This window comes from Syngnathus leptorhynchus, chromosome 2, assembly GCF_054491065.1.
Source record: "Syngnathus leptorhynchus isolate UIUO chromosome 2, UIUO_Slep, whole genome shotgun sequence".
NCBI lineage: Eukaryota > Metazoa > Chordata > Actinopteri > Syngnathiformes > Syngnathidae > Syngnathus > Syngnathus leptorhynchus.
In genome coordinates, this window is record NC_141196.1 from 583,081 (window position 1) to 610,813 (window position 27,733).

General features: G+C 53.9%; 5 protein-coding genes across 8 annotated transcripts; 4 read left to right on the forward strand and 1 right to left on the reverse strand.

Moving 5' to 3' along the window:
* Nucleotides 1-1,200: 1,200 nt before the first annotated feature.
* LOC147059891 (NACHT, LRR and PYD domains-containing protein 3-like) lies at nt 1,201-5,739 on the forward strand. 2 transcript variants are annotated; one of them, XM_085905182.1, is made up of 6 exons: nt 1,201-2,057; nt 2,247-4,056; nt 4,127-4,297; nt 4,377-4,547; nt 4,632-4,743; nt 5,143-5,739. In XM_085905182.1, the coding sequence occupies exons 1-6, from the start codon at nt 1,808-1,810 to the stop codon at nt 5,158-5,160; spliced, it is 2,532 nt and encodes an 843-aa protein (XP_085761308.1). In that variant the 5' UTR covers nt 1,201-1,807; the 3' UTR covers nt 5,161-5,739. The 2 variants fall into 2 exon arrangements, with proteins under 2 accessions (XP_085761308.1, XP_085761307.1); XM_085905181.1 differs by having other exon boundaries at nt 1,206-2,057; nt 4,632-4,805; nt 5,143-5,736.
* Nucleotides 5,703-7,232, reverse strand: LOC147059892 (uncharacterized). Its single transcript, XM_085905360.1, has 2 exons — nt 6,653-7,232; nt 5,703-6,375 (listed from the first exon to the last, which is right to left on the reverse strand). The coding sequence occupies exons 1-2, from the start codon at nt 6,738-6,740 to the stop codon at nt 5,807-5,809; spliced, it is 657 nt and encodes a 218-aa protein (XP_085761486.1). The 5' UTR covers nt 6,741-7,232; the 3' UTR covers nt 5,703-5,806.
* A 1,171-nt stretch (nt 7,233-8,403) lies between these two features.
* LOC147059893 (NACHT, LRR and PYD domains-containing protein 3-like) lies at nt 8,404-12,574 on the forward strand. Its single transcript, XM_085905154.1, has 9 exons — nt 8,404-8,448; nt 8,667-8,934; nt 9,127-10,936; nt 11,007-11,177; nt 11,248-11,418; nt 11,492-11,662; nt 11,729-11,899; nt 11,966-12,139; nt 12,454-12,574. The coding sequence occupies exons 1-9, from the start codon at nt 8,446-8,448 to the stop codon at nt 12,464-12,466; spliced, it is 2,952 nt and encodes a 983-aa protein (XP_085761280.1). The 5' UTR covers nt 8,404-8,445; the 3' UTR covers nt 12,467-12,574.
* Nucleotides 12,575-14,801: 2,227 nt separating this feature from the next.
* On the forward strand, nt 14,802-19,365 carry LOC147059894 (E3 ubiquitin-protein ligase RNF130-like). Of its 2 annotated transcripts, none has more exons than XM_085905248.1 (9): nt 14,802-15,020; nt 15,995-16,312; nt 16,422-16,613; nt 16,781-17,031; nt 17,114-17,185; nt 17,251-17,333; nt 17,468-17,564; nt 17,637-17,826; nt 17,962-19,365. In XM_085905248.1, exons 2-9 carry the CDS (start codon nt 16,012-16,014, stop codon nt 18,048-18,050), a joined length of 1,275 nt encoding a protein of 424 aa, XP_085761374.1. In that variant the 5' UTR covers nt 14,802-15,020; nt 15,995-16,011; the 3' UTR covers nt 18,051-19,365. The 2 variants fall into 2 exon arrangements, with proteins under 2 accessions (XP_085761374.1, XP_085761375.1); XM_085905249.1 differs by lacking the exon at nt 14,802-15,020 and adding an exon at nt 15,086-15,119.
* An 809-nt stretch (nt 19,366-20,174) lies between these two features.
* tbc1d9b (TBC1 domain family member 9b) lies at nt 20,175-27,715 on the forward strand. Of its 2 annotated transcripts, none has more exons than XM_085905141.1 (23): nt 20,175-20,416; nt 20,950-21,060; nt 21,126-21,244; nt 21,323-21,557; nt 21,657-21,915; nt 21,977-22,184; nt 22,332-22,523; nt 22,612-22,725; nt 23,080-23,260; nt 23,368-23,582; nt 23,693-23,810; nt 23,910-24,112; nt 24,173-24,255; nt 24,341-24,470; nt 24,659-24,757; nt 24,833-24,901; nt 24,987-25,227; nt 25,292-25,357; nt 25,441-25,509; nt 25,584-25,637; nt 26,087-26,134; nt 26,207-26,292; nt 26,356-27,715. In XM_085905141.1, the coding sequence occupies exons 1-23, from the start codon at nt 20,299-20,301 to the stop codon at nt 26,848-26,850; spliced, it is 3,513 nt and encodes a 1,170-aa protein (XP_085761267.1). In that variant the 5' UTR covers nt 20,175-20,298; the 3' UTR covers nt 26,851-27,715. The 2 variants fall into 2 exon arrangements, with proteins under 2 accessions (XP_085761267.1, XP_085761268.1); XM_085905142.1 differs by having other exon boundaries at nt 23,110-23,260.
* The last annotated feature ends 18 nt before the right edge of the window (nt 27,716-27,733 follow it).

The following is a 27,733-nucleotide window of genomic DNA, read 5'->3' on the forward strand; positions in this document are numbered from 1 at the left end:
AAAGGCGTCACAGGAGAACACAGCTTGCACAATGACTCATTGCAAGTCCAATGACCACTGTGTTCAAAGCATGGACGTGTGCATGCAACCTCTTCTGACAATTTTCACCTGGGCTGACTTTGAAGGAATGGTGCACCAACGGCCAGTGATGCAAACCAGCGGGGGAAACAAACCTCTCCGGTCCCTGCCGGGTCCCTGCCGGGTCCCTGCCGGGTCCCTGCCGGGTCCCTGCCAGGCTTTTGACGCTCCTTCCCATTCAGCACGCACGCACATTGCACAATTCATCTCTCTCCTATCTATTCTATCTCCCAACCTATCGCAATAGGTTTGACACAATGCTAAAGGAGTTTCTCTGCTGAAGTTGCAAGCCCGCACTCTTGTCACCCGTGCTGCCATCTAGAGGACAAAGTGCGGGGACTGGACTGGTCCCATTTTGTGACTACATTGAGCGCTTGTCCACAAAGATAGCCATTCCTATTCGTGACGATAGACTTAAGCGTCCAAACTTAATTTCACACCTACGGACAATCAATTTGAAGTCTTCAGTAAACCCGATTGGCGCCCGAACCTCAGAACCATAAATCAGAAGCGCAAACTACAAGGCTAAATGCAACTATTCCACACGTGTTGCAGTACTCTTGAATGTGACCTTTGACTGACTCTCCCTTCTTCTGTAAAAGCGATACTCAGAGCGGTCATGCCTCCATGGTGTCTGTTGCCATCCCGTGCTCGCAAAGAAACACGTTCACAGATGTTCACAGATTAGACGACACCATGAAAAGATGAAATTGTGTCAGGTCAGAAGATCTTGCACCCTTCCCAGGGTGTGAATGGCGCATCGCTGCGCCCGCCACGGCAAGCTTACTTGTCTGCTAGCGCCACTTAGCGGTTGACTTGAGGCATTGCAACGTGGCTTGACGATTCCAAACTGAGCTTGCCGCATCTTTTCCCTAACGTCTGTCATTGGAATTTCTCGAAGTGTCGTGGCATATTGCGATGTCTGGAAACGAGGGTCACGTGATTCAGGAGGAAAGGGAGCAAGGACAGTGAAGCAGGGGTCAAGTGCGGGCAGGACGACTGCTGGCTTTTGGAAGGGGAAGATCAACTAAGGCGGAAATTGTACAAAACAAGCCACAGTGCCATCACCGAAGAAAGAACTCCGTCCGACACGACCCGACACGACTCTGCAGCAAATTGACATCACGTGACAATAAGTGCGCCCCACTGAACAGATTTGAGATCTGAAAACTGGCCATTTGCTTTGCTTGAGAGTGCTCGTGCGCCCCCGCGCGGATTGCACCCGTATTACCCGCCCAGGGCAACAAAAAACGGCCCTGTTGTTAATGATAGGAAGTCGCGAGACAAAAGCAAAAGTTAGGCTAACTTCGAAGCCGCGCCCTGAACAGTCGCTATGCGCTAGCAGTCAGAGTGAAAGTGAAGTCGGCCCGTCGGCCGACCGGCAGCCTGACCTCGGACGTCGTTCAAGTCAAGTAGCCCGCAAGTTGATCGCTTGCAGGCCAAAGTGGGATGGATGGTTGACTTTTGGATGTTTTGGAAACCTACTAGGGTGACGAGATAGGTCGACCTGTTGTTTCTTCGTTAGCGACACAACTAGCAATAGCATTTATTGGCCGAACAAAACTTCTGTCAACTGACATTCGTTTATTTCTTTCTTCATTTTTATTGTATGTATACGGAAGACGATTAGGGCCAGTCAAGAAAAAAACGAAAAAAAACGAGGGGTGACAGGATTCTGACTTGTGTGGTCTTGTCAGCTCAACGCTATTTTTGGACCGCTTTGGGAAAGATGGATATGAAAATCAAGGAGCTGCTGTTGGAAACGCTGGAAAACCTGGGGCAGGAGGACTTTAAGAAGTTCAAGTTCTTTATGCGTCTGCCTAAGAGCAAAACAGAAAACGCAGACCGGACTGACATCGCCGAACAGCTGATAAACACGCACGGCAACAACGCGGGAGAGGAGACCATCCAGATTCTGGAGAAGATCAACAACTACGACCTGGCCCAGAAGCTGCGCAACAACCTGGCGCTAACCATAGGTAAGGTGAACGTGGCTTCTGGTGGAGAAGGGGGGGGGGGGGGGGGTTGGCGGAAAGCAGCTTACCTGAAAACTCTCAGGTGATACAAACGGTGGCAACAGCTCTTGCCTCCTTCCTCGCGGCGGCACGGCTGCGGCACGCTTGCGGCCGGGCCTAAAGACCACACGGGATCTCCTTCTGCGCCCTCAGGTAGCATCTCCTCAGTGGATCGCGAGCAGATCGGCAAATTCAAGCGGGAGCTGCAAAACAACCTGCGGGAGAGCTACCTCACCGTTCCCGAGGGCAACACGGGGCACAGCGGGCGGGAGCCTCTGGAGGACGTCTACACCGAGCTCAACATTACCCGCGGCGTCGCCGGTCTCCCCGACAAGCAGCACGAGGTCCTTCAGATGGAGATGTGCGGCGCGGCCGAGGAGGAGTCCATCCAGCCCTGCCACATCTTCCAAAGCCAGAAGCCCCTTCGCACGATGCTCACCGTGGGCTTCGCGGGCGTCGGGAAGACCTTCCTGCTGCGCAAGTTTGTCCTGGACTGGGCCAGCGGGAGAACCAACACAGACGTGGACTTCATCTTTCCCTTCGCCTTCCGCGAGTTGAACTTGGAGGAGACGAAAAGCTTTTCGCTGGCAGAGCTCATCCGACTCTTTGTCTGGGAGAGCAAGGCCATCAAGAAGCTGGACGACATCTTGGTCAGTCTGCAAGAGTCGGGCAACCGCCACTACCAGTCCAGCAGCATCAAGATGTTGTTCATCCTGGACGGCCTGGACGAGTCCCGCCTCAAACTGGACCTGAGCGACGAGCGCAAGGTGGACCCGGACGTGACCCGAGCCTACCCCGTGGAGGTGCTCCTGGCGCATCTCATCAAAGGGAACTTGCTTCCCTGCGCCCGGGTTTGGATCACCACGCGGCCCCGGGCGGCCCACGACGTCCCGCCGCGCCTGGTGGACGGCAGAACCGAGGTGAAAGGCTTCAGCCACTCCCAGAGACTGGACTACTTCAGGAAGAGGTTCCCCGCCGAGGAGGACGTCATCAAGCACATCCGGAAGTCCCGCACCATTTTCATCATGTGCCACTTGCCCGTCTTCTGCTGGCTCACCGCCATCGTGCTCCGAGATCAACGGAAACACGGAAAGGCGCTGCCCGAAAGCCTGACCGAGATGTACACGGAGTTCCTGCTCTATCACCTGGACAGGTCCACGGAGCGAGACAGCCAGAAGAGCACGGAGTACGTCAAAGCGCTGGCCGAGCTGGCTTTTCGGCACCTGATGAAAAAGCAACAGATCTTCTACGAGAGCGACTTGCGGGAAAGCGGCTTGGATTACCTGCAGGGCGCAAAACACTCGGGAATCTTCACCGTGGTCTTCGAGGAGGTACCCCCGCTCAAGAAATACCAAGGCCGCAAGATGTATCAGTTCATCCACCTGACCGTCCAGGAATATCTGGCCGCTCTCTACGTGATGATGAGCCTGTTCCAGGACAACAAGAACGTGCTGGATGATTCCGGGTGGACGCTGAAAGGCCTCCTGTTGCTTTGCAAGCGGAAGCAGCTCACTCGGGTACACGAGGCGGCCATCCGCAAAGCCTCCGAGAGTGAGGGAAACCTGGATTTGTTCCTCCGCTTCCTGCTGGGCCTCTCCTTGCAGTGCAACCAGGACCTCCTGGGTGAGCTGCTGAAGGCTCCTGAGAACCCCACCCACAGCAAGGCAGAAACGGTCCACTTGATCAAGCAACGGATCGAGCGGAACTCTCCCGAGGAGAACATCAACTTGTTCTACTGCCTGAACGAGCTGAAGGACGAGTCGCTGCTGGAGCAGATCCAACAATACCTAAAAGGGGGGAAATTGTCCACGGAGGACCTACCTCCGGCCATGTGGTCGGCCCTGGTCTTCCTCTTGCGGGCTTCCGACGAAGCCACGAGTTGCTTCGATCTCCGGACATACGCTCCGTCCGAGAAGGGGCTCCTGATGCTGCTGCCGGTGGTCAAGGCTTCTCAAAAATCGGTGTAGGTGCCGTCGAGCCAGCACGTTGAACCGGTCGCGCACGTGTCAGCCCAAACCCTCTTGTCTTCTCAGGCTCCTCTACTGCCAGCTGAGCAAGAACAGCTGCGAGGCGCTGGCCTCCGTTCTAAGCTCGTCCCGCACCCTGAGCCATCTGGATCTCAGCTGGAACACATTGTGTGACGACGGGGTGGAGGCGCTCGCCGCCGGACTGGCAATGCCGCAGTGCACCTTGCAAGTTCTCAGGTAAGGTTCTCCTCGAGCAGCAGAAGGCCAGCCGGCCCAAGAACCTTGAGCTTGTGTCAGCCGCTTCTTGTCTTCTCAGGCTCGACAACTGCAAGCTGAGCAAGAAAAGCTGCGAGGTGCTGGCCTCTATTCTAAGCTCTCCCTGCAACCTGAGCCATCTGGATCTCAGCTGGAACAAATTGTGTGACGACGGGCTGGAGGCGCTCGCCGCCGGACTGGCAAAGCCGCAGTGCACCTTGCAAGTCCTCACGTAAGGCTCTCCTCGAGCGACAGGTGGCCAGCCGGCCGGCCCAAGTACCTTGGGCTTGTGTCAGCCGCCCTCTTGTCTTCTCAGGCTCGCAGGGTGCGAGATCGGCACGCGAGGATGCGTCTCACTGGCCAAGGCTCTGCGGTCCAACCCCTCCCACCTCCAACAGCTGGACCTGGCCTGGAATGACCCCGGAGAGGTAGGAAAGCGGGCCTTGGAGGAGGTCCAAATGGATTCTCGCTGCAGTCTGATGATCAAGTGGTAGGTTCCAAACATCTTCCGGGGCGCCGTTGAAGAAAACGGCTTCCAAAAAGTCGCTCGCGCCTAGCTCCGAAAACAGATTGAATAAAGTAGAGAAGCACGCATGAAATCCACGGAAGGAACATTTGAAGCATATAAAGACGACATTTTCTCCAGTTTGAAAGAAGACGGAATGAGACATTTTGGGATATGTGATGGACCAAGAAATGCTTTGATACTAACTTCATGATGCGCACTTTGACATAAGAAATGTTTTGGGCTATATTGCCTGAATGAAGTGTTCAATGCATGCCTGGTGTTTTTCTCAAACGCTGAATGCTTGATTCGATCTATCTAGGGTGGAAGATTGATGTGACGTCATCGACGCCAGCCTTGGAGAGACTTCTGAGCACGGATGGATGGATGGATGGATGTGGATGCGAGCAGAAGCTCGTGAAGGATCCGTTTCCCTGCCTGGAGCGTTCGGCTGAGGCCGCCTGCTGTCCAAAAGGAAAGGGCAAAGCCTTAGTCGCTTGATTCTCCGAGCAATGAATCGCTATTTCCCCCTTTCACGTGTGCTCCTGTCACTCTCCTGCCATCCACACTCGTGATGCTTGACCCTGCCTCCGCTTGCTCGCATAATTTGACCTGCTGACGAGGGCCAATATATATATATATATATATATATATATATATATATATATATATATATATATATATACATACATATACACACACACACACACACACACACACACACACACACACACACACACACACACACACACACACACACACACACGCACGCACGCACGCACGCACGCACGCACGCACGCACGCACGCACACACACTTTTTTGGGGGGGTAGAAAGCCAAATAAAGGTCATGAGCGAAGCCTTTGAATGTGATTATCTACTATTTGACATTTTTTAATAAATTAACCAAAAACTTTTTTTTTTTTAAATTACAAGAAATGTGCAGAATTTTAAGGAGGGTGTATTGACTCCATTTTGGATAAAGCTCTAAGATTGAAGCAAGCCCTCCACGTACTTTTGCAGATGCATTGGGAAGGCTTTCGGAGGAGCGTTCCCTCCCTCCATCTGTCGTGGAAGCTGAAACAAGAGCAGCCCGAGCCCCACTCCCCTGCCTAAGTGGCAAAGCGCCCCGTGTCTGTGCGGGCGTGATCCCGGGACAGGAAGCAGTCGTCGGCGTGGACAAAGCTTTTGGCGTGGCGCTCGTAGGACAGACAGCGCGGCGCGGCGGCGCTCGCCGTCTCCGTAGCGCAGCGAGTGCGCGTGCACCTGCTGGATGTGGCGCTTGATGGTGCTCACTTTCAGCGTGGCCAGCGCCGCGCCGCACACCATGCAGATCAGCCCGTGGCGTCGGCAGTCGTAGTCCATCAGGAAGTCCCGGCGCCAGCGCACCTGGTAGTTGCGCCGCTGGTCCTTGCCCGGGTAGTGAGTGTGGCGCAGGGCGGCGTCCTTGCTTGTGTCCTTCGCTCCTCCATCCTCACCCTTGTCCTCTTCTTCTTTCACCCAGCGTTTGGTGTCGAGGGAGCCGTCCTCGTTCGGGGCGTCGCTCGTGTTAATTTCTGCCGACCGGGAAGTAAGCGCACTAAGCCTCGATCGAAAAAACAACAAAAAGGAACATCGTGGATCCGGAAAGTGTTTGCAGCACTTGACTTTTTGGACCTTATTTTCTGTTCTGGCCCTTAACATCCTGCGCATGTGAGGAAGACAGCGGAAACTGTCAATCTCCAATTTGCACTCGTCCGAACAAAAGAACCGCCTTATATACGTACGTCCATATACTCTGCGCTAAGGTGACGGACGAGTAATGGGGAAGAAAAAACCCGCTCCCCAACCCACCGTCTTGTGCGAGGATGCCGTCGGCACAGACCTCGGCCCACCAGTGCATTTCTTTCTTTACGTCTACACGTTTACTCTGCGCGCGCATGAAAAGTTCTTCAACACACTTGAGCCAACTTCAAAGCAAGTCAACCCATGCAGATTGCATTTTTCAGCAGCCGGGCAATCACACAAATGGGCTTGCGCTTCTTTAAAGTAGCTTTTCTCCATTTTTCGTTTCTTTCTCAGGCTCACAACTTGCTTGCTTTGTTACGTGAACGCATTCCGATACACCCGAATGGCAAAAGCCCGGCCGCGGCTGGCTGGCTGGCTGGCGGGCGGGCGGGCGGGCCTTGTCGTTTGCCGTTTGCCGTTTGCCGTTTGATGCAAACCTCGTGAAAAAGTGCATTGGCGAGCCCGCTCTCCCAAGTCTGGACTTCCGAGCCCTGCGCGGCGGCGGCGGCGGCGGCGGCGGCAGCGGCGGTCTTCTTGGCTGCGGCGCCTTTCTTGGCAGCCTTGGGAGCCATTCTTGCCTGCCGGGACTGGAAATTAAGTTAAAATTGCAACTCGACCGCGTGGGTGGCGTCTTCTTGGCGTCCGTGTTCCCAGGACAACCACACGGGAAGTCGCCTCGGGTAACACGCAAGCAGTTACGCAGGTTGGTGGCTAACTTTCATTCCCCGTCCACTAGATAGCAGCAGAGAATCATTGGTTGGGTTGAGGCGAGGCCAGGCAAGCCGCGGCAAGCCGCGGCAAGGCGTGCTTCTGCCATTGTGGATCAAGCTCAGCAAAGTGACTGACAACATTCAGGTAACGAGGACACGGGGTATGTATTGCAATTGCATTTATTAGCCTGAATAACACAAAACAAAATATGGACAATAACGATGATTGATTGATTGATTGATTGGTTGATTGCTTGATTGCTTGATTGATTGATTGGTTGATTGCTTGATTGATTGGTTGATTGCTTGCTTGCTTGCTTGATTGATTGATTGATTGATTGATTGGTTGATTGATTGATTGATTGGTTGGTTGATTGATTGATTGATTGATTGATTGATTGATTGATTGATTGATTGACGAGCCTGGCCAAAGCACGGGAATCGTGTGCGTGCATTTTGGTTTGGCCATTGTTTGTCAACACTCGGTGTAGACTGGCCGAGCCACCCTACCTCGTAGCAAAGTGAAATGGAACGGAGTAGCAATTCTATTGACAATGTACTTTTGACATGTTTGAGACAGTCCACCAAAATCCCGGAGCAAACAGTTTCGTTTCTCTCACCAGTTCTACCAGTTCTACGGCTTGTTTGTGATGTAAAAGGAAGCTAAGCTCACAGTAATCATCTCTACTCGAGAACTCGTGCCTCCTTTGGGAAGGAAGCGGCATAGGATGATAGCACCGCAAAGACCTTTTCCAATTGATCCAAAGCAAGACCACCTTTTGAAAGAGCGCGGTGACGTCGATCACCTAGCTGCGTGCCCTCAGCTTGTCGACGTCCACTAGATCTTGGGACTGGTCGATGCCCCGCCTCCAGCACCTCAAGCGAGGGGCGCTCAGCCTTGCTTTGGCGCCCCCTGCAGGCTGCTCCCAACGCTGCAAGTCGCAGCAAGAGCCACAAGAGGCAGGCAGGATTTCTTCAGAAACCGATTCATATGTTCCCGCCTGCATGGCTTCCTTCTCCTCCGGACGGGTTGAGCAAGAGCAAGAGCAAGAGTCTGAAGGACTTGTTAGCTTGTTTGGCGATTGCTCAGACGGTTCACTCGGTCCGCTTGTCGGTTATTCAGCTTTCAGTCGGTCGCTTTCTTGATAAATGGTCGGTTGTTAACTTTGAGGGTTAGGGTAACTTTGGGCAAGTTACTTCTTGAGGGAACGCAACGACAAGGAAACAAAGTCAGCAGCAAAGTCATTGATTGTCAAGCAGCCTCGTAAAATGAAAAAGCAGACTTTCTTATGGGAAATGGCGCCACCTTCTGGGCTTTGGGCGTGGCCGTCTGTTGTGCGAGAAAATCAAGGTGATCCCTTTGCTTTCAGGTTCATGCTTTGGGAAAGATGGATATGAAAATCAAGGAGCTGCTGTTGCAAACGCTGGAAGACCTGGGGCAGGAGGACTTCAAGAAGTTCAAGTTCTTTATAGATCTGCCCAAGAGCAAAACAGAAAAGGCAGACCAGACTGACATCACCCAACTGCTGACAAACACGCACGGCAACAACGCGGGAGAGGAGACCATCCAGATTCTGGAGAAGATCAACAACTACGACCTGGCCCAGAAGCTGCGCGACAACCTGGCGCTAATCATAGGTAAGGTGAACGTGGCTTCTGGTGGAGAAGGGGGGGGGGGGGGGGGAGGTTGGCGGAAAGCAGCTTACCTGAAAACTCTCAGGTGATACAAACGGTGGCAACAGCTCTTGCCTCCTTCCTCGCGGCGGCACGGCTGCGGCACGTTTGCGGCCGGGCCTAAAGACCACACGGGATCTCCTTCTGCGCCCTCAGGTAGCATCTCCTCAGTGGATCGCGAGCAGATCGGCAAATTCAAGAGGGAGCTGCAAGACAACCTGCGGGAGAGCTACCTCACCGTTCCCGAGGGCAACACGGGGCACAGCCGGCGGGAGCCTCTGGAGGACGTCTACACCGAGCTCAACATTACCCGCGGATTCGCCGGTCTCCCCGACAAGCAGCACGAGGTCCTTCAGATGGAGATGTGCGGCGCGGCCGAGGAGGAGTCCATCCAGCCCTGCGACATCTTCCAAAGCCAGAAGCCCCTTCGCACGATGCTCACCGTGGGCTTCGCCGGCGTCGGGAAGACCTTCCTGCTGCGCAAGTTTGTCCTGGACTGGGCCAGCGGGAGAACCAACACAGACGTGGACTTCATCTTTCCCTTCGCCTTCCGCGAGTTGAACTTGGAGGAGACGGAAAGGTTTTCGCTGGCAGAGCTCATCCGACACTTTGTCTGGGAGAGCAAGGCCATCAAGAAGCTGGACGACATGTTGGTCAGTCTGCAAGAGTCGGGCAACCGCCACTACCGGTCCAGCAGCATCAAGATGTTGTTCATCCTGGACGGCCTGGACGAGTCCCGCCTCAAACTGGACCTGAGCGACGAGCGCAAGGTGGACCCGGACGTGACCCGAGCCTACCCCGTGGAGGTGCTCCTGGCGCATCTCATCAAAGGGAACTTGCTTCCCTGCGCCCGGGTTTGGATCACCACGCGGCCCCGGGCGGCCCACGACGTCCCGCCGCGCCTGGTGGACGGCAGAACCGAGGTGAAAGGCTTCAGCGACTCCCAGAGGCTGGACTACTTCAGGAAGAGGTTCCCCGCCGAGGAGGACGTCATCAAGCACATCCGGAAGTCCCGCACCATTTTCATCATGTGCCACTTGCCCGTCTTCTGCTGGCTCACCGCCACCGTGCTCCGAGATCGTCGGAAAGACGGAAAGGCGCTGCCCGAAAGCCTGACCGAGATGTACACAGAGTTCCTGCTCTATCACCTGGACAGGTCCAAGGAGCGAGACAGCCAGAAGAGCACGGAGTACGTCAAAGCGCTGGCCGAGCTGGCTTTTCGGCACCTGATGAAAAAGCAACAGATCTTCTACGAGAGCGACTTGCGGGAAAGCGCCTTGGATGACCCGCAGGGCGCAAAACACTCGGGAGTCTTCACCGTGGTCTTCAGGGAGGTACCCCCGCTCCAGAAATACCACGGCCGCAAGATGTTTCAGTTCATCCACCTGACCGTCCAGGAATATCTGGCCGCTCTCTACGTGATGATGAGCCTGTTCCAGGACAACAAGAACGTGCTGGACGATTCCGGCTGGACGCTGACAGGCCTCCTGTTGTTTTGGATGCGGATCCCGCTCACTCAGGTACACGAGGCGGCCATCCGCAAAGCCTCAGAGAGTGAGGGAAACCTGGATTTGTTCCTCCGCTTCCTGCTGGGCCTCTCCTTGCAGTGCAACCAGGACCTCCTGGGTGAGCTGCTGAAGGCTCCCAAGAACACCAGACACAGCAAGGCAGAAACGGTCCGCTTGATCAAGCAACGGATCGAGCGGAATTCTCCCGAGGAGAACATCAACTTGTTCTACTGCCTGAACGAGCTGAAGGACGAGTCGCTGCTGGAGCAGATCCAACAATACCTAAAAGGGGGGAAATTGTCCACCAAGGACCTACCTCCGGCCATGTGGTCGGCCCTGGTCTTCCTCTTGCGGGCTTCCGAGGAAGCCACGAGTTGCTTCGATCTCCGGAAATACAGTCGGTCCGAGAAGGGGCTCCTGATGCTGCTGCCGGTGGTCAAGGCTTCTCAAAAATCAGTGTAGGTGCCGTGGAGCCAGCACGTTGAACCGGTCGCGCACGTGTCAGCCCAAACCCTCTTGTCTTCTCAGGCTCCAGGGCTGTAACCTGAGCAAGAAAAGCTGCGAGGCGCTGGCCTCTGTTCTAAGCTCGTCCCGCACCCTGAGGGAGCTGGATCTCAGCTTGAACGAATTGTACGACAACGGGCTGGAGGCGCTCGCCGCCGGACTGGCAAAGCCGCAGTGCACCTTGCAAGTTCTCAAGTAAGGCTCTCCTCGAGCCGGCCGGCCCGAGAACCTTGAGCTTGTGTCAGCCGCCCTCTTGTCTTCTCAGGCTCTGGAATTGCAATCTAAGAAAGAAAAGCTGTGAGGCGCTGGCCTCTGTTCTAAGCTCGTCCCGCAACCTGAGGGAGCTGGATCTCAGGTACAACGACTTGAGGGACGACGGGCTGGAGGCACTCGCCGCCGGACTGGCAAAGCCGCAGTGCACCTTGCAAGTTCTCGGGTAAGGCTCTCCTCGAGCCGGCCGGCCCGAGAACCTTGAGCTTGTGTCAGCCCAAACCCTCTTGTCTTCTCAGGCTCGAGGGCTGCCAGCTGAGCAAGAAAAGCTGCGAGGCGCTGGCCTCTGTTCTAAGCTCGTCCCGCAACCTGAGGGAGCTGCATCTCCGCCACAACGACTTGAGGGACGACGGGCTGGAGGCGCTCGTCGCCGGACTGGCAAAGCCGCAGTGCACCTTGCAAGTTCTCAAGTAAGGCTCTCCTCGAGCCAGCCCAGGAACCTTGGGCTTGTGTCAGCCGCCCTCTTGTCTTCTCAGGCTCCAGTGGTGCCAGCTGAGCAAGAAAAGCTGCGAGGCGCTGGCCTCTGTTCTAAGCTCGTCCCGCAATCTGAGGGAGCTGCATCTCGGCCAGAACGACTTGTACGACGACGGGCTGGAGGCGCTCGCCGCCGGACTGGCAAAGCCGCAGTGCACTTTGCAAGTTCTCGGGTAAGGCTCTCCTCGAGCCAGCCCAGGAACTTTGGGCTTCTGTCAGCCGCCCTCTTGTCTTCTCAGGCTCGCAAGGTGCAGGATCGGCACGCAAGGGTGCATCTCACTGGCCAAGGCTCTGCGGTCCAACCCCTCCCACCTCCAACAGCTGGACCTGTGGCGCAATGAGATCGAAGAGGAAGGAAAGCGGGCCTTGGAGGAGGTCCAAATGGATTCTCGCTGCAGTCTGAAGATCGAGCGGTAGGTTCCAAACATCTTCCGGGGCGCCGTTGAAGAAAACGGCTTCCAAAAAGTCGCTCGCGCCTAGCTCCGAAAACAGATTGAATAAAGTAGAGAAGCACGCATGAAATCCACGGAAGGAACATTTGAAGCATATAAAGAGGAGATTTCTCCAGTTTGAAAGAAGACGGAATGAGACATTTTGGGATATGTGATGGACCAAGAAATGCTTTGATACTAACTTCATGATGCGCACAAATGTTTGCCTGAATGAAGTGTTCAACGCATGCCTGGTGTTTTTCTCAAACGCTGAATGCTTGATTCGATCTATCTAGGGTGGAAGATTGATGTGACGTCATCGACGCCAGCCTTGGAGAGACTTCTGAGCACGGATGGATGGATGGATGGATGGATGGATGGATGGATGGATGGATGGATGGATGGATGTGGATGCATGCAGAAGCTCGTAAAGGATCCGTTTCCCTGCCTGGAGCGTTCGGCTGAGGCCGCCTGCTGTCCAAAAGGAAAGGGCAAAGCCTTAGTCGCTTGATTCTCCGAGCAATGAATCGCTATTTCCCCCTTTCACGTGTGCTCCTGTCACTCTCCTGCCATCCACACTCGTGATGCTTGACCCTGCCTCCGCTTGCTGGCATAATTTGACCTGCTGACGAGGGCCAACGGTGAATGGCATCGTCGTGCCTTCGATTGACTTGTTTTTAAATGCACTTTGATGACGAAACCTCCACAAAAGTCCTATCATGAAGTATCAATCAATCAATCAATCAATCAATCGACAGGACGACCCGTGCAAAAGTTCTTCTCAAACTCCCAGGAGGGCAAGGAACTGAGCAATCTTGCAAAGAGACCACAGATTAGGGAGGATCCCTCTTCCGGGATGACCAGGCTGCACAGAATATGGACAATCCAAAGCGTGGAGAGCACCATGTCATTGCTATGAGTGGGGGAAGAAGCTGCCTCTGTGTGTGTCTGCTGCTTTTGGCGGACGACAGCGTGCTTTACTCTACTCTACGAGCTTTTGTGCAATGGCCCGCCCGCCCGCCCGCAAAATCTTTGCCCACGCCCGGATCTGCGTCATTTTCGACAAACAGCAGAACCGCTCAAACAGAACACCAATACGCTTTTCGGGTATGGACCGGGAGTTGACGAAGATGACGCGGCCAAGACGAAGCATAGCAGCCAGACCCAGAGCGGAACCAGAAACCACTTCATCCTTCCCCTTTTCTGCTCTCCCTGCTCGTAAATGTGTCTCTTTTTACCGAATCTTCTTCTCGCTGCTCTCCGTCTTCCTATTTGTTGTTTGGCACCGTTCTCAAATTTCAAAACAATCTCCCTTCCCTCGTTCTGGCTGAAGTCCGGCGCGGTCCAGATGGGCGCCTGTTGACGAGAGGAGTTCTTTTGGCTCTCTTGTCATCTGGAGAGTGCAATGAATGCTGGTGGTCCCGCACACACATGTGGAAAGTATCGGTCTCATTTCCTGTTTTCACCTCACTGTCTGATCCAGATGAGAACACTTCCGGTCTGTCGCTATGGCGACACATTCACGTCCCTGAGTGTGAAGACTGTACAAAAATGTACACGCCAATCTAAAGTGTGTGGGTGTGCGCCCGTGTAAATAACAGAACCTCGCCACTGCCAACATCTTCCTGCTGGAGATCATCGGGAGCTTGTCTTCACGTATCGGAGGATTCAAGTCAAATTGTAATCTGAGTCATTTGCAGGAGGTTGGTGTCAGTTTTGAAGCTGAACACTTTGTCATTGTGTAGCTTGGAAGAAGCAGATTGCAAAATCATCATCTGATTGTCATATGTTCTTCCGCGTCTCCTTTTTGTTTTTTGTCATTTCATAACTACTGCTCCACTTTGTGAGAGGAAGTTTCTTTTTATTTCTGTATCAATGTGCATTTTGCGCTCTCTTTCTCTCTCCCTTCTTCCACAATTTTGATACGGGAAATAGTCTGAAGAGGGAGAAACGGCAATGTGACACGGCTGTAACTTGACATCGCACACAGATGCCAAATGGCTAGGTGATAACAGAACAGGGCTTTACCTTATGTTGACATGTTTTTGCCTCCCCGCCTTGCCCCTGCCTACCCTTTCCCTTCCCGCCTTTTCATTTCCCGCCTATTCCGGACCTGTGACCTGATGTTCTATGTGCTGAGGTAGGTGCTTCATGTACTGGCCGCCATTGAGCAACCCAAGATCATGCTAATAAAGAACCAACTGTTCTTCCACGTCTTTATTTTCCTTGCTCAACGACTGACGTCTCGAACAAAAACGCCACAAGACCAATAAGTAGAATTTTCTCTCTCTCTCTCTCTCTCTCTCTCTCTCTCTCTCTCTCTCTCTCTCTCTCTCTCTCTCTCTCTCTCTCTCTCTCTCTCTCTCTCTCTCTCTTTTATTTCCCATTTGCATACAAATTGATTAAAAACAAAAGCAATGCGATTCCAGCCGTTAGTCTCTCACCAACAAATAAAACCCCAAATGTTTTTAAAGTGGTAAAAAAGACTTAACAGGATGTTCTCGCGATAATTGATGAACATCTCACTAGCAAAGCCCAAAGACCACGTGCGCGCGCGCACACGGCAGTGCGAGCGTCTGCGCATGTGCGCTGCCATGTGCGCGCACACGGCAGTGCGAGCGTCTGCGCATGCGCGCTGCGTCACCACCGAGCTGGTTGTTGCTTCCGCAGCGCACGAGCGTTAGCGGAATCAAAACAAGGCCAAAAGGTTGGAGGAGGCCCGCGCAACAAAAATAACAACAAGCGAGCAGGTTTCCTGTTAACCAGGTCCCCCACCTGGAGCCTCAGCACCCAGGACGCGGTTCGAGGGAGAGCAGCAAGGAAGAGCGCCTGTGCGTCTGCGTGCGCGCGCCACGACAAAGACGTGAGTCGTGCACGGCCCCCTAAATGCCACTTGTTTAAGGGTAAATGTATTTTTAGCTCCTCACGCAAAGCAAACACACATACGTCAGCGGGCCTAAAGGTGAGCATCATGTTGTTGTTGTTGTTGTTGATGATGATGATGAATACGATGAAGAGGTCATCTGTCCGGCCTGCACTTGACATCCCTCGAAGGAGACACCCTTGAGATGAGATGACGTCGAGACATTGAAATGAGCGAGATTAGAGGACATGAAGGCTGTGGAGAGGGCAGGAAATGGGGAAATATTAGAAGATAACAGGTTTGCTCCCTGGTTTGGTCCGTTACACTGGCACAACATTGGCAAAAGCATTGGTAGTTCTTTTCCAGAAATCACAGAGGTCAGAAATTGGCTGAAATGACAAGGATTTGGACGGTCTCTAGAATATGATTGGAAAATTCTTATTTGAATGTCAATTGGTTGTCGATTCATGGAATTGTTGCACCTGGAGGTCAGAAATTGGCTGAAATGACAAGGATTTGGAAGGTCTCTAGAATATGATTGGAAAATTCTTATTTGAATGTCAATTGGTTGTCGATTCATGGAATTGTAGCACCTGGAGGTCAGAAATTGGCTGAAATGACAAGGATTTGGAAGGTCTCTAGAATATGATTGGAAAATTCTTATTTGAACGTCAATTGGTTGTCGATTCATGGAATTGTTGCACCTGGAGGTCAGAAATTGGCTGAAATGACAAGGATTTGGAAGGTCTCTAGAATATGATTGGAAAATTCTTATTTGAATGTCAATTGGTTGTCGATTCATGGAATTGTTGCACCTGGAGGTCAGAAATTGGCTGAAATGACAAGGATTTGGACGGTCTCTAGAATATGATTGGAAAATTCTTATTTGAATGTCAATTGGTTGTCGATTCATGGAATTGTTGCACCTGGAACCTTTTGAAGGTGTTGGATGTATTCTTTCTGCCCACCGACAGTTTTGGATGAGGGCAGCATGACGTCCCTCAGCCGGACTGGCCCGCGCGTCCCCTCGGTGCTGGTGCTGGTCATGGTCCTGGTCGTCGTCCAGAGCCGGTGGGCCAGGGCGGGCCGCCCGGACCGCGGCGCCGGCAGCGCCGCCGCCGCCGCGTTGGCGTCGGAGGAGTACGTGAGCGCCACGGTCAACGCCAGCGTGATGGACGCGCGAGGACACGCCGTCCACGTCATGAGCAGCGAAGACGGAACCTACGGCCAGAACTCGCCCAAAGTCGACACCCGCGCGCTGCTGGTCGTCACGCCCGCGCCGCGCCACGGAGGTAACTTGACATCGGCAAATTTTGGGGATTTAGCCTTCTATTCAGAGGAGAAACGTGCAGAGCGCCCGCCGTTGGTTCCTGACGTTGCTCATCTCTGGTCTGTGTACAGTGCTGGATCGTCAGGGCTGTGACCCCAACACGCGTTTTGTGGCGCCGCCCCGTGGCGTCCAGTGGGTGGCGCTGCTGCAGAGAGGAAACTGCACCTTCCGGGAGAAAATTCTGAAGGCCGCCACCTTCAATGCTTCCGCCGTGCTCATCTACAACAACTCCACCAACAAGACTGTCAAGATGGGCCACGAAGGTCAGTGTGCGGACACGCCGTGCTAACGTGAGCGACGAGGCTTTCTGGTCCTGCCGCTCCCGGTTGAGGTAAAAGGTCGTGGTGGATGGATGAGGCATGTGCAAATGTCCCGGTCCAGGAAGCCAATCACGGTTGCCTCATCTGGTGTTCTGCTGCGACGCCTTCAGGTACGGGCGACACAGTGGCGGTGATGATCACCGAAGGTTATGGCAAAGACATCCTGGCCCAACTGGAGAGGAACCTGAGCGTGGTGGTGACGGTCTTTGTGGGTCAGCGCATTCCGCCCAAGAACATCAACCGAGGCTCGCTGGTCTTTGTGTCCATCTCCTTCATCGTCCTCATGATCATCTCCTCGGCTTGGCTCATCTTCTACTTCATACAGAAGATACGATACGGCGGCGCGCCGCATCGTGGCCACGTACGTGCGCGCGCGTGCGTGGCCGCGCGCGCCTGTGCGCAGACACGTGACGATAGCGTGTCTTCTTTTTGTCTGACGTCAGCGTCGTCTGGGCGACGCGGCCAAGAAGGCCATCGGGAAGTTAAGCACCAGGACGGTGAAGAAAGGAGATAAAGTAAGATGTGTGCGGGCGGGGTTTTTGGCTTGATTTGAAATGACCTTGTGTGTGTGTGTGTGCAGGAGACGGATCCTGACTTCAACCACTGTGCAGTTTGTATCGAATCATACCAGCTGAACGACGTCGTCCGCATCCTTCCCTGCAAGTAAGTCAAGGCACAAAAGGGGGCGGCCGAGCTTCAATGTGATGCCTGTGTGTATGACATGGAACACACGCGCACACGAAAAGTGGATGATTTTGGGCTGGCTCTGAAACATCACGAGATGAAATGTCATTTAGGCACGTGTTCCACAAGGCGTGCGTGGATCCGTGGCTCAACGAGCACTGCACGTGTCCCATGTGCAAACTCAACATCCTCAAGGCTCTCGGCATTTCGGTGAGTGGTCTGGCCAGTCGCGTCCCCGAGTTTTTGACGGCGCTGACGTTGCGCCTGTGTTTTGACGTGCAGGGTGGCGTGCCGTACGTAGACAGCCAGGTCCTGAACGCCGAGCGTCCCGGTGGGGGTCAGGCGTCCGCCGGCCCGAGGGCGCCCCCTAGCCGGCGAAGCGGCCGACCCGCCGTCAGCCTGGAGCCTCTCAGCCCGCCCCGCCCGGAGGCCCCGCCCCTTTCCCCCGCTGACATTGCCATTGCTGTCACCAGTAAGATTTGCGTGTGTGTGTGGGGTTGAATTTTCAGAAACTTTTTCCCTTTCTTGTCTTTTTATTTGATTTTTGACAGATTCTTGTGAAGCCTAACTCAAACTTGGAATCTTGAAAGCAAATGTTTTGTTGCAGGCGGTCACTTCTTCACGTCAACGTCTCCTCCTCGCACAGAGCTCCCGGACCTGCAGGCCCCTCTCGACCTCTACGACGACAAGTCCTGAAGCCCGTCACCATGGCAACCCCTCGCACGCACGCACACACACACACAAACACACACACACACACATCGACATTAACACAAACATTCTGACCTGTGTAAGAACACTGAACTCGAGGACTCCAAAGTGTTGTTGACAAAGCGGATCACTCTGGATCTGGTCTCATCGGGTTTCGGAGCGGCCGAACCTGACTCCCGAATCTTCCGTGAAAAACCTTCTGAAGGCTTAGCCAAGTTGTGGCCAGATGTACGAGTCCTGGTTCCCGGGACGCTTTACGGGGGCGACAAAAGTTCCATCTGGAGTTCTTCTCAAGGATCCTGGAAAAGATGCGTGGAGGGTCCGTGGTCTATTGTTCTTCCAATGGTTTGTTCCTTCTTAGAAAAGCCAATTCCTCCAATTCCAGAGTGCCTGAATGTTGGTCAACGGACTGCAGCTGGATCACAACCAAAGAACCAGAACTACTGGCTTTTTGAGGCAAGCCCACCCACACCAATCCTGAGACCAGAACCAGAAGCAGAACTTCTGTAGAGACAATCGCATGACCCAGGAAGAGTGCAGCCCTCTCTCCCGCTGGCAATTGATTTGAAAGGAAGAGTCCCTCACTTGCCATCGAGTCCCATCGTCCTTGTGCTCCGGCCGTCACGTCGCTAAGATCGGCCAGAGACTCGCGTGTCACCGCTAACCACCTCGAGCTAAACGTTAGCCTCGTCTGGCACAAAAGGCAGAAGGGAAAGGCCGAGTGGAGCTGGCGTTAGCGTAGCAAGAGAAGGAACGCGAATAATAAAGGGAAGGCCGAGGTCAAAGTGGCTTCGAAACAGCATCGGCCGTGCTTGCTCACCAGCTCCTTTGCTCTTCAGCCAAAGCGCTCCACTTCATTATGAGCATTTTCATGAACCCAAATGGATACAAGCATTAGAGTCAGAAAATGTATATTCTACAAACTATTACAATTGTGAGCCAAGCGTACAAATAACCAATACTCACGTGATTGTCATATTTAGGTTAACCAATTCATTTTGTGACTCAACAACTCGAGTATATTTCAAATCATTTCAAAATGGGCGGGGTCGGCGATACCTATTGAAGTGTGGTTGAAATTCCGTACACGTATACAATGTTGTTTGCACATGGCGACGTGAAACGAAGCAACGAGATTGATCTTTGTACAAGAACTTCAATCACCCGTCGACTTCATGTTTGTTGTAAAATGACGAACCGAGATTCAAACCAATGCGTGTGCGCGTGTGTGTCTGAAACATGAAATTAATGTACTGTAGTTCATTTGTAGTCTGTCACTATTAAAATGCTGCTCCGTTGACGCCTGTCAATCCATCATCTCGCCTACTATTTTGCAATTATTTAGCAATTAGTGTAACAAAAAAAAAAAAAAAACAACCCTCACCTGTGCATGTTTAGCACCAGCCCGTGCTAAAAAGACAAACTTCAGCATCCCTTCTTTGGTGATGAGGTAAACACAAATAACCTTTGTGCAAATACAAGGCGCACTGGCGCTAAACTCAAAGTCAAATCTTTTGCCTCGCATCCTTGAGCAGTAATGCGACATGAATAGACACTTCAATCCAAATGACCATGGCAGTCATTCAGTTCATTTAGGCAATAGAAATTCAATTGAAATGCCTTTCAGAAATAGACGAATGACATTCCGTGACAGTTCTTGTTTAGAAAACCTCTCAAATGGATATTCATCAAAAGTGTGTCGAAATAAAATGGGAACTTTTTCATTGACAAATTACGGATGGGAAAGATTTCCTATATTGCTAAAGATAAAATATCGCGCTTGGTCGTGTTATATAAGCAATCAATGCAACAGGGATTCCACTCAATAAGTCTTCAACTTTAGGTCTTTCTACATCTTTTCTTTCTGTGGACTCTTTCTGGTTTGTATTCAAAATAAGTGAGCGTTCTTTCCAAAGTACAGCTCAACATAAGCAACCGGAAAACAAGGTGAAAAGAGTCCAATTTTCATGTTCACTCGAAGCGTATGGAGGAGTGAGGGGTTCGTTCTTTCGACGCTGCTGGTGGGCTGGCTGGCTGGCTGGCTGGCTCGCTGACTGTTGGTGACGTGGCGCTTAGAGGGCGTGTCTTATGCCTCAACCCGGAAGTGATGTACGGTGGCGGCTTGGGGGGCGGGGGCAACACAAGCAAAACAACTTCGTCTACGGCCTTCCGCGCTGCCTGACAAGCAGAGCAGAACTCGAGAGACGAACCAACCGAAGCCCCGAGGAGGAACATGTGGATCCACCCGGAGGAGGTTCTGCTTGCTGGGCCTCTCTGGGTGTCCGAGCGGGCCAACCCGTTTTTCATCCTGCAGCGGCGGCGGGGACACGGCCGCGGAGGAGGGCTCTCCGGTCTGTCATCCTCGTCTTTCTCGTGATTCCTGTCATTCCTATCGCCCTCCTCTTTATTTGTCTTCCTTCCTTCCTCTTTTGCTGCTTTTGCCTTCGTCGTTGTCTTTTACTCTCCTTTTTCTTCTTTCACGTCTACTTTCATTGTTCGTGTCGTCAAGATAGACTTGGGTAGAACACAGCAGCGACTGTTGACTTCTGCGATGACCGCTTGTTGAAGGAATGCAAATGAAAGTTGAAAGAGCGAATGGACGTCGGCAGCCGTGTTGGGCTTGCCGGTCTGCTGATCGACACGGACGGACTTGTTATGCTGGTACCAAGAGGTTGAGTGGGCGCGTCTTGGTACCGACATAAAAAGTTCTGGATACCGTTCATATTGGTCCCAAAACATTAGGAGCTCTTGCAACAAACGAGTAGGACAAATCGGATCTCGAATCGGTAGGTTTCTCGCAGCCAGCGTCTTGTGTCGGTACCAACTTTTTGGATTTGTCGCATTTCTCAACAAGAACCTTTGTTGAGGTGGTCTCCGCGTGCAGGTCTACTGGTGGGGACTCTGGATGTGGTTCTGGACTCCAGCGCCAGGGTGGCCCCCTACAGGATCCTCCTCCAAACGGCCGACTCGCAGATCTTCTGGAACGTTGCCTGCGGTGAGTCCCGTCCCGACTCCTGACCCCGACTGACTTTTGACCCGGGGGCCGGCCGCGTGTGGCAGGTTCCTCGCGCAAGGAGATTACAGAGCACTGGGATTGGCTGGAGGCCAACCTGCTGCAGACAGTCGCCACTTTCGACAATGACAGCGACGTGGCCACGTTCGTCAGGGGCAAGATTTCCGTAGGTCTTTTTTGATGGTGACGGCAGTATGAAGCGGGCGTCAATACTCACGAGTAGACTGCCCCCTGCCCGGCACAGGGCCTGATCGCAGAGGAGAAGCGGGCCGCGACGGCCCGCGACGGGCAGGAAGAGGATTGCAGTAAATTCCAGGAAGCCCAGCTGAAGATGCGCAAACAGTTTGGGATGCCCGAAGAGGAGAAGCTGGTCAACTACTACTCGTGCAGCTACTGGAAAGGTCGCGTGCCGCGGCAGGGCTGGCTCTACCTGTCCGTCAATCACCTCTGCTTCTACTCTTTCCTACTGGGCAAGGAAGGTAGGAGACGACACGACACGAGGAGAGGAGAGGAGAGGCTCGCTATGGCAGCGGTCACATAAACACTTCCTTCCTGTGTCCTATGTGCATTTGTGGCAGTCACTCTGGTGGTCCCGTGGACAGAGGTGACCCAACTGGAGAAGAACGCCACCCTGTTGTTCCCGGAAAGCGTTCGTGTGAGAACTCGGGTCGGGGAGCACTTCTTCTCCGTGTTCCTCAACATCAACGACACCTTCAAGTTGATGGAGCAGCTGGCCAACATGGCCATGCGGCAGCTGCTGGACAACGAGGCCTTCGCCGCCGACCTCTCGCTGCCCAAAGCCCGCAAGACCCTCAAGAACGTCTCCGCCCTCAAGAGGTCCGGGAAGTTCCTCTTTCTCGATTCGGCCGCCGCTCACGCTGGGATGTTTTGCCGGCAGGGATCTGGACGCCCGGGCCAAGAACGAGCGTTACCGGAGCACCTTCCGTCTGACGCGGGACGAGCGTCTGGACGGACACACGGACTGCACGCTGTGGACGCCCTTCGCCAAGATGCACGTGGTGGGCCAGCTCTTCATCTCCAACAACTACATCTGCTTCCGGAGCCGAGAAGAAGACCTGTGCCAGCTCATCATCCCGCTCAGAGAGGTCCGATGGACGCTTGAGAATCCTTTGCCGCTGATTGAATTTTCACCCCGACGTCGGTCCAATTTCAAAATCCCACTCCATTCTGGGTGAAATTTTTAAGTGTGCTTACTGAGAGCCGTTTTCTTGTCGCCGCGTTGGGCCTGCCAGGTTTCCATCGTGGAGAAGGCGGACAGCAGCGGCGTTCTGCCGTGTCCCGTGTCCATCAGCACCAAGAACAAAATGAACTTCCTGTTTGCCAACCTTAAAGATCGGGACTTCCTGGTCCAGCGCATCTCCGACTTCCTGCAGAGGACTCCCGACGACAGCTCGTGGGGGGACGTCAGTCCTCTGGCGGCCGCGGTGCGATCACCTCTCATTCATTTGCTCGTGCGTCTGTCACCAGGGCGGCAGTCTTTAAGGTTGTTGTCCATTTGCCCCCGACCTCCAGGCGTCCTCCGGCGTCGCCAAGGAGCGCCACTATCACCCCGACGTGCCCACGGCCACACAAGGACTTCTGCAACTTTACCACAAAGACGCTCCAGAGGACCTGGGACCCAAAGCGGTGAGTCCGACGACCGCTGAAACACGCTTCCTTCGCAAAAGAGACGACATGTTCGCTGTGAGCTTAGCGTAGAACCGGCGGGACAAACCGACTTGTCAAACGTCCACGTCAAATACGAACGTAAAACATACATCGCACTTTGGCCTGCGAGTCAACAAACGGGGTTCGAGCCCTTTACTTGGTCAGACTCCCCATTCTTGTGACTTACTTTGGGTTTATCTTGAAACGTTATATTCACAAAGAACAAACAAGTTGGTGACACAAAATGTGCTCCTCCTTTTTAATGGTGTCCGATTGAAAAGTTCAACACATCACACTGACAAATAATGCAGACATTTGGGCTGGATGGTCCAGACTTGTGTGACAATCATCGCTGTGCGTCAGATGAAGGAGAAGATGAAGGAGGAGGCGTGGAACATCCACTTTTCCGAGTTTGGCCGCGGAGTCTGCATGTACAGGACGTCCAAAAGCCGAGAATTAGTCCTGGGCGGCATTCCGGAAAGGCTCCGAGGAGAACTCTGGTTGCTCTTCTCAGGTAGGCGCTTGCTCTTTCTGGCCTCTTTCCACTGCTTCCTCAGCTTTGTCGTGACTCTTGTTGGCCTTGGCATTTTTTTTTTTTTTGCTCCCTCGTCGGTTCGGTAGGAGCGCGCAACGAGATGTCCATGCATGCCGGTTACTACGGCGACCTGGTGGAGCGGGCGGCGGGCCTGTGCTCTTTGGCCACGGAGGAGATCGAGCGGGACCTGCACCGCTCCATGCCCGAGCACCGAGCCTTCCAGAACGAGACGGGCATCGGCGCCCTGCGCCGCGTCCTGACGGCCTACGCCCACAGGAACCCGGGCATCGGCTACTGCCAGGTGGGCGACGCCTCCGAGCGGCCGGGGCGGGCCGGGCGGGGCCGGGCGGGGCCGGGCGGGGCCGGGCGGGGCCGGGCGGTCGCGTGACTGACGACGTGCCCCAACCGCAGGCCATGAACATCGTGACGTCGGTCCTGCTGCTGTACTGCACTGAAGAGGAGGCTTTCTGGCTGCTGGTGGCGCTCTGCGAGCGCATGCTGCCCGACTACTACAACACCAGGGTCGTGGGTACGCCGCCGCCGGCCGCCGCCAGCCACCGCCGCATTGGCTCACGAGTGACTGCGTCTCAGCATTGCGTCCTCACGGCTGACCCGTGTTTGCTTGAAGGCGCTCTGGTGGACCAGGGGGTGTTTGAAGACCTGACCCGGGCCTTCCTGCCCCTGTTGTACCAGCACATGCAGGATCTGGGCGTCATCTCCACCATCAGCCTGTCGTGGTTCCTCACCCTCTTCCTGTCCGTCATGCCCTTCGACAGCGCCGTGGTCCTGGTCGACTGCTTCTTCTACGAGGGCATCAAAGTCATCTTCCAGGTACGCTGGCCGTCATCCCGGGCTTCCTGCCGCCTTCTCACGTTCCCGTGCTGCCTGCAGGTGGCGCTGGCGGTGCTCCACGACAACATGGACGCCTTGTTGGCCTGCGGCGACGAGGGCGAAGCCATGACCGTCCTGGGAAGGTAACGCTCGGTGGCCGTTGAGCGCCCGGTGGGATGTAGCGCCGCCGGTTGGAGCGCGCCGTGATGGGCGTGCATGCGTGTGAAGGTACCTGGACCACGTGGTGAACAAGCAGATCGCCACGCCACCTGTCCCCCACCTGCACGCCCTCCTCACCGGCGGAGACGAGCCGCCGCCCGAGATTGACATCTTCGAACTCGTCCGGTCCTCCTATGAGGTCAGACCGGGATGACGACCTGAGCCTCAGTTGCTTCCGTCCGTCTCCAATTCTCATGCTAAGACTTTGTCGAGCCGCCGTCTTACCTGTTTTAGAAGTTCTCTCACAGTGCACGTTGCGCGAGGGCCGCAATATTGGCGAGATTTCGCTGAGCTCCGCCTAACCGACCGGCTGACTTGTGCCAGCAGAAGTTCAGCGGCCTTCGCTCCGATGTCATCGAGCAGATGAGGTTCAAGCAGAGGTTAAAGGTGATCCAGTCTCTGGAGGACACGGCAAAACGGAGCGTGGTGAGCCGGGGTCTCGGGCTAACGGGCTAACAGGTCGCAACAGGACAAAGACGGATGGCCGCCTTCTGTGCGCAGGTGCGAGCCATGGTGACCGAGTCGGCCTTCGGCATGGAGGAGTTGGAGGAGCTCTACTGTCTCTTTAAGGTGAGGTGAGGCGGGACGGGAGGGGAGGGGAGGGGAGGGACGCTCGACGACAGCTGACGACTGGCCGCCTGACGACTGCTTTCAGGCCCAGCACATGAGCAGCCGCTACTGGGGCTCGGGCGGCACTGCGGCGGAGCGACACGACCCCAGCCTGCCCTACTTGGAGCAGTACCGCATCGACGGCGCTCAGTTCTCGCAGCTATTCTGCGCCCTGGCCGCCTGGCGCTGCGCCGGGCACGCGCCCGTCCTGGCCGGCCGACTCTTCAGGACGCTGGATCGCGACCGCGACGGCCTGGTCAACTTCAAGGAGTTTGTCACGGCGCTCAGTGAGTCTGCGAAGGTGGCCGGCGCGTGACCTTGGTCCTCGTGCTGGCCTCGCTCTTTGTGCAGGTGGGATGTACCACAGCGACATGACAGACAAGCTCAAGCTGCTTTACAAGCTCCACCTGCCGCCTGGTAACGATTGTACATTTGTCTGAGCGTTGGAACGTGCGCGTGCCGGCCAAAAAACATTCACGTCATTGTTTGTGTCACGTCAGCTCTGTGTCCCGAGGAGGCGGAGTCCGCGCTGGAGGCTGCAAACTTCTTCACCGATGACGCGCCTAAAGGTAAGCGCACGCTTTGGTCGGCGGCCATGGCATGAAAAGCTTAAGGGCCTCCCTTTTTCGTCTTGCTCCTCCAGAATCTTCCTTCTTGTCTCCTAAAGACAGTTTTGGACAGCAGCAAGTGACAGCAGGTTTGGTTGGGATGAGGATGAGGATGAGGATGATGATGATGATGATGATGATGATGATGATGATGACGATGATAACCACGACCACGCAAAGTACTAGGATTAGGGTTCGCATTGCAAAGCATGTACGCATTTACAGAACAGCTCATAAATGAATAACAACACTACAACAGAACACAACACGAAACAATCAATATCGAAAGCCACGGCCTTATTTCTGCAGCGAGTGACATGAATGTGTTTTATCGACGTAGAAAGTAACAAGTGGAAATGGCGTCAATGTGCAAACGCTGTTTTAATGCCCAAGTCACGTGAGGCACGCAAATGCATGAAAACAACAAGGGCCCCAAAACAGATCCCACCGGATCATAACACCCCACTGACAATGACGACTGACATTGAGCGACCGCCGCGGTGACCTAGATGACAATGGCCATGACCGTGGTGTGCAGGTGAGGACGCCAACGCCGAGTCTGACGGCAGCGGCGAGGAGAAGAAAGGTAGCCTTGGTGCCGCCGCCGCCGTTTGACTGCGCAGGTGGTGGGGTGGTGACCTTTGACTTTGACCCACAGAGGACTACAGGTACTACCTGCGGATGTGGGCCAAGGAGAAGGAGCCCAAGCAGGAATCCATCAAAGATCTTCCTCGGATGAACCAGGTCAGCACTCAGCTCTCGTACAACTTCAAATCGGTCGGTCTGATGACGTCGACGCGGGTGTAGGAGCAGTTCATCGAGCTGTGCAAGTCGCTGTACAACATGTTCAGTGAAGAGGAGCACGATGAGCAGCAGCTCTACCACGCCATCGCCACCGTGGCCAGCCTGCTGCTTCGCATCGGCGAAGTCGGAAAGAAGTTCAACAACGGCGACAGGCAGGGCGCCGCCGGACGGCGGGCGCCGACCGACATCCGCCCGGAGGAGGCCCGAGACGACGCCTCGGCGTCATCGTTCTCCTTGCTGAGCGATGACGCATCGTCGGCCGATGAAGACGGCGGCGGCGGCGAGGGGCCGAGGAGGAGGCGGGTCAGCGTGGCCGACGCCGACTGGTCCGTCACCTTTGAGCAGGTTCTGGCGTCCATGTTGACCGAGCCTGCGCTGGTGGACTACTTTGAGAGGAAGAGAAGCATCCAGGCCCGTATTGCCGCTTGCCAGACACGCCGGGCGGCGGAGCGTCAGAGCAGCTCTGCTTCTTCGGACCGCGAACGTGGCGACCCTTGACCTCTGGCCTTTTCGCGCGTCCCGGTGCTTCACGTTACTGGCAGCTGCCTGCCTGTAACCGCTTCCTCTTTCGCAATAAAAGACCCACAGTAAGGAAGGAAGGAAGGAAGGGGTGGGTGGTTATGGCAAACGTTCATTTTTCCTCAAACAAAATTTTCCCCATTTTCTATGGAAGCGTACTGTTGCCTACTGCCACCCAAGGAACAAAACAAAAGTGATGTGATAAGTGTCCCGTTTCAATGTCCTAAGTAGTCCCAATCACATCGTTCACATTTTTACATGATCAATTTCAGGTTATTCAGGACAGAGCAATTCCTTCTGGTTCAGCTCAGTAGTTCAGAATTCACACTGTATAATCATCATCATCGTGTTGCAAAAGATTTCCTTTTCATTTCAAATAAAGTCTGAAATATTTCATGTTTAAATGTGATATTGAACTTTTTCTTTTCTAGTGTGGCAGCAGAATGTTTCAATAGTTTTCTCTGTGTTAAAATTGAACTTTTGGGCATTTTTTTTCCCCCTGTTTCTGCAAACATTTCATCTGAGATACAAATCTCATTGGTCTGGGGGTTGGAAAAAAACCTTCCTGACAAAATGCCCCCCCCCCCCAAAAAAAATAAATAATCCATTTGGGTTTCAGACAAAAAAGAACAGACTCGTAAAAGGCTGAGATTTGATTTGCCACAAAATGCAAATTTGAGAAGAATGTCTTTTAATGTGAAAGAGATGTGATCTTGTTTCCTGTTGGATGGAAATGCTCGTGTGACATTTAAGTGACTGAAATTTGATAAATAAATGTGGAGCGCTCTGTTGTTTGCGTGATGCCCAATAAATAATCAATAAACAAATATTCATCTTTTCTAATCCTGACAGCAATGAAGTG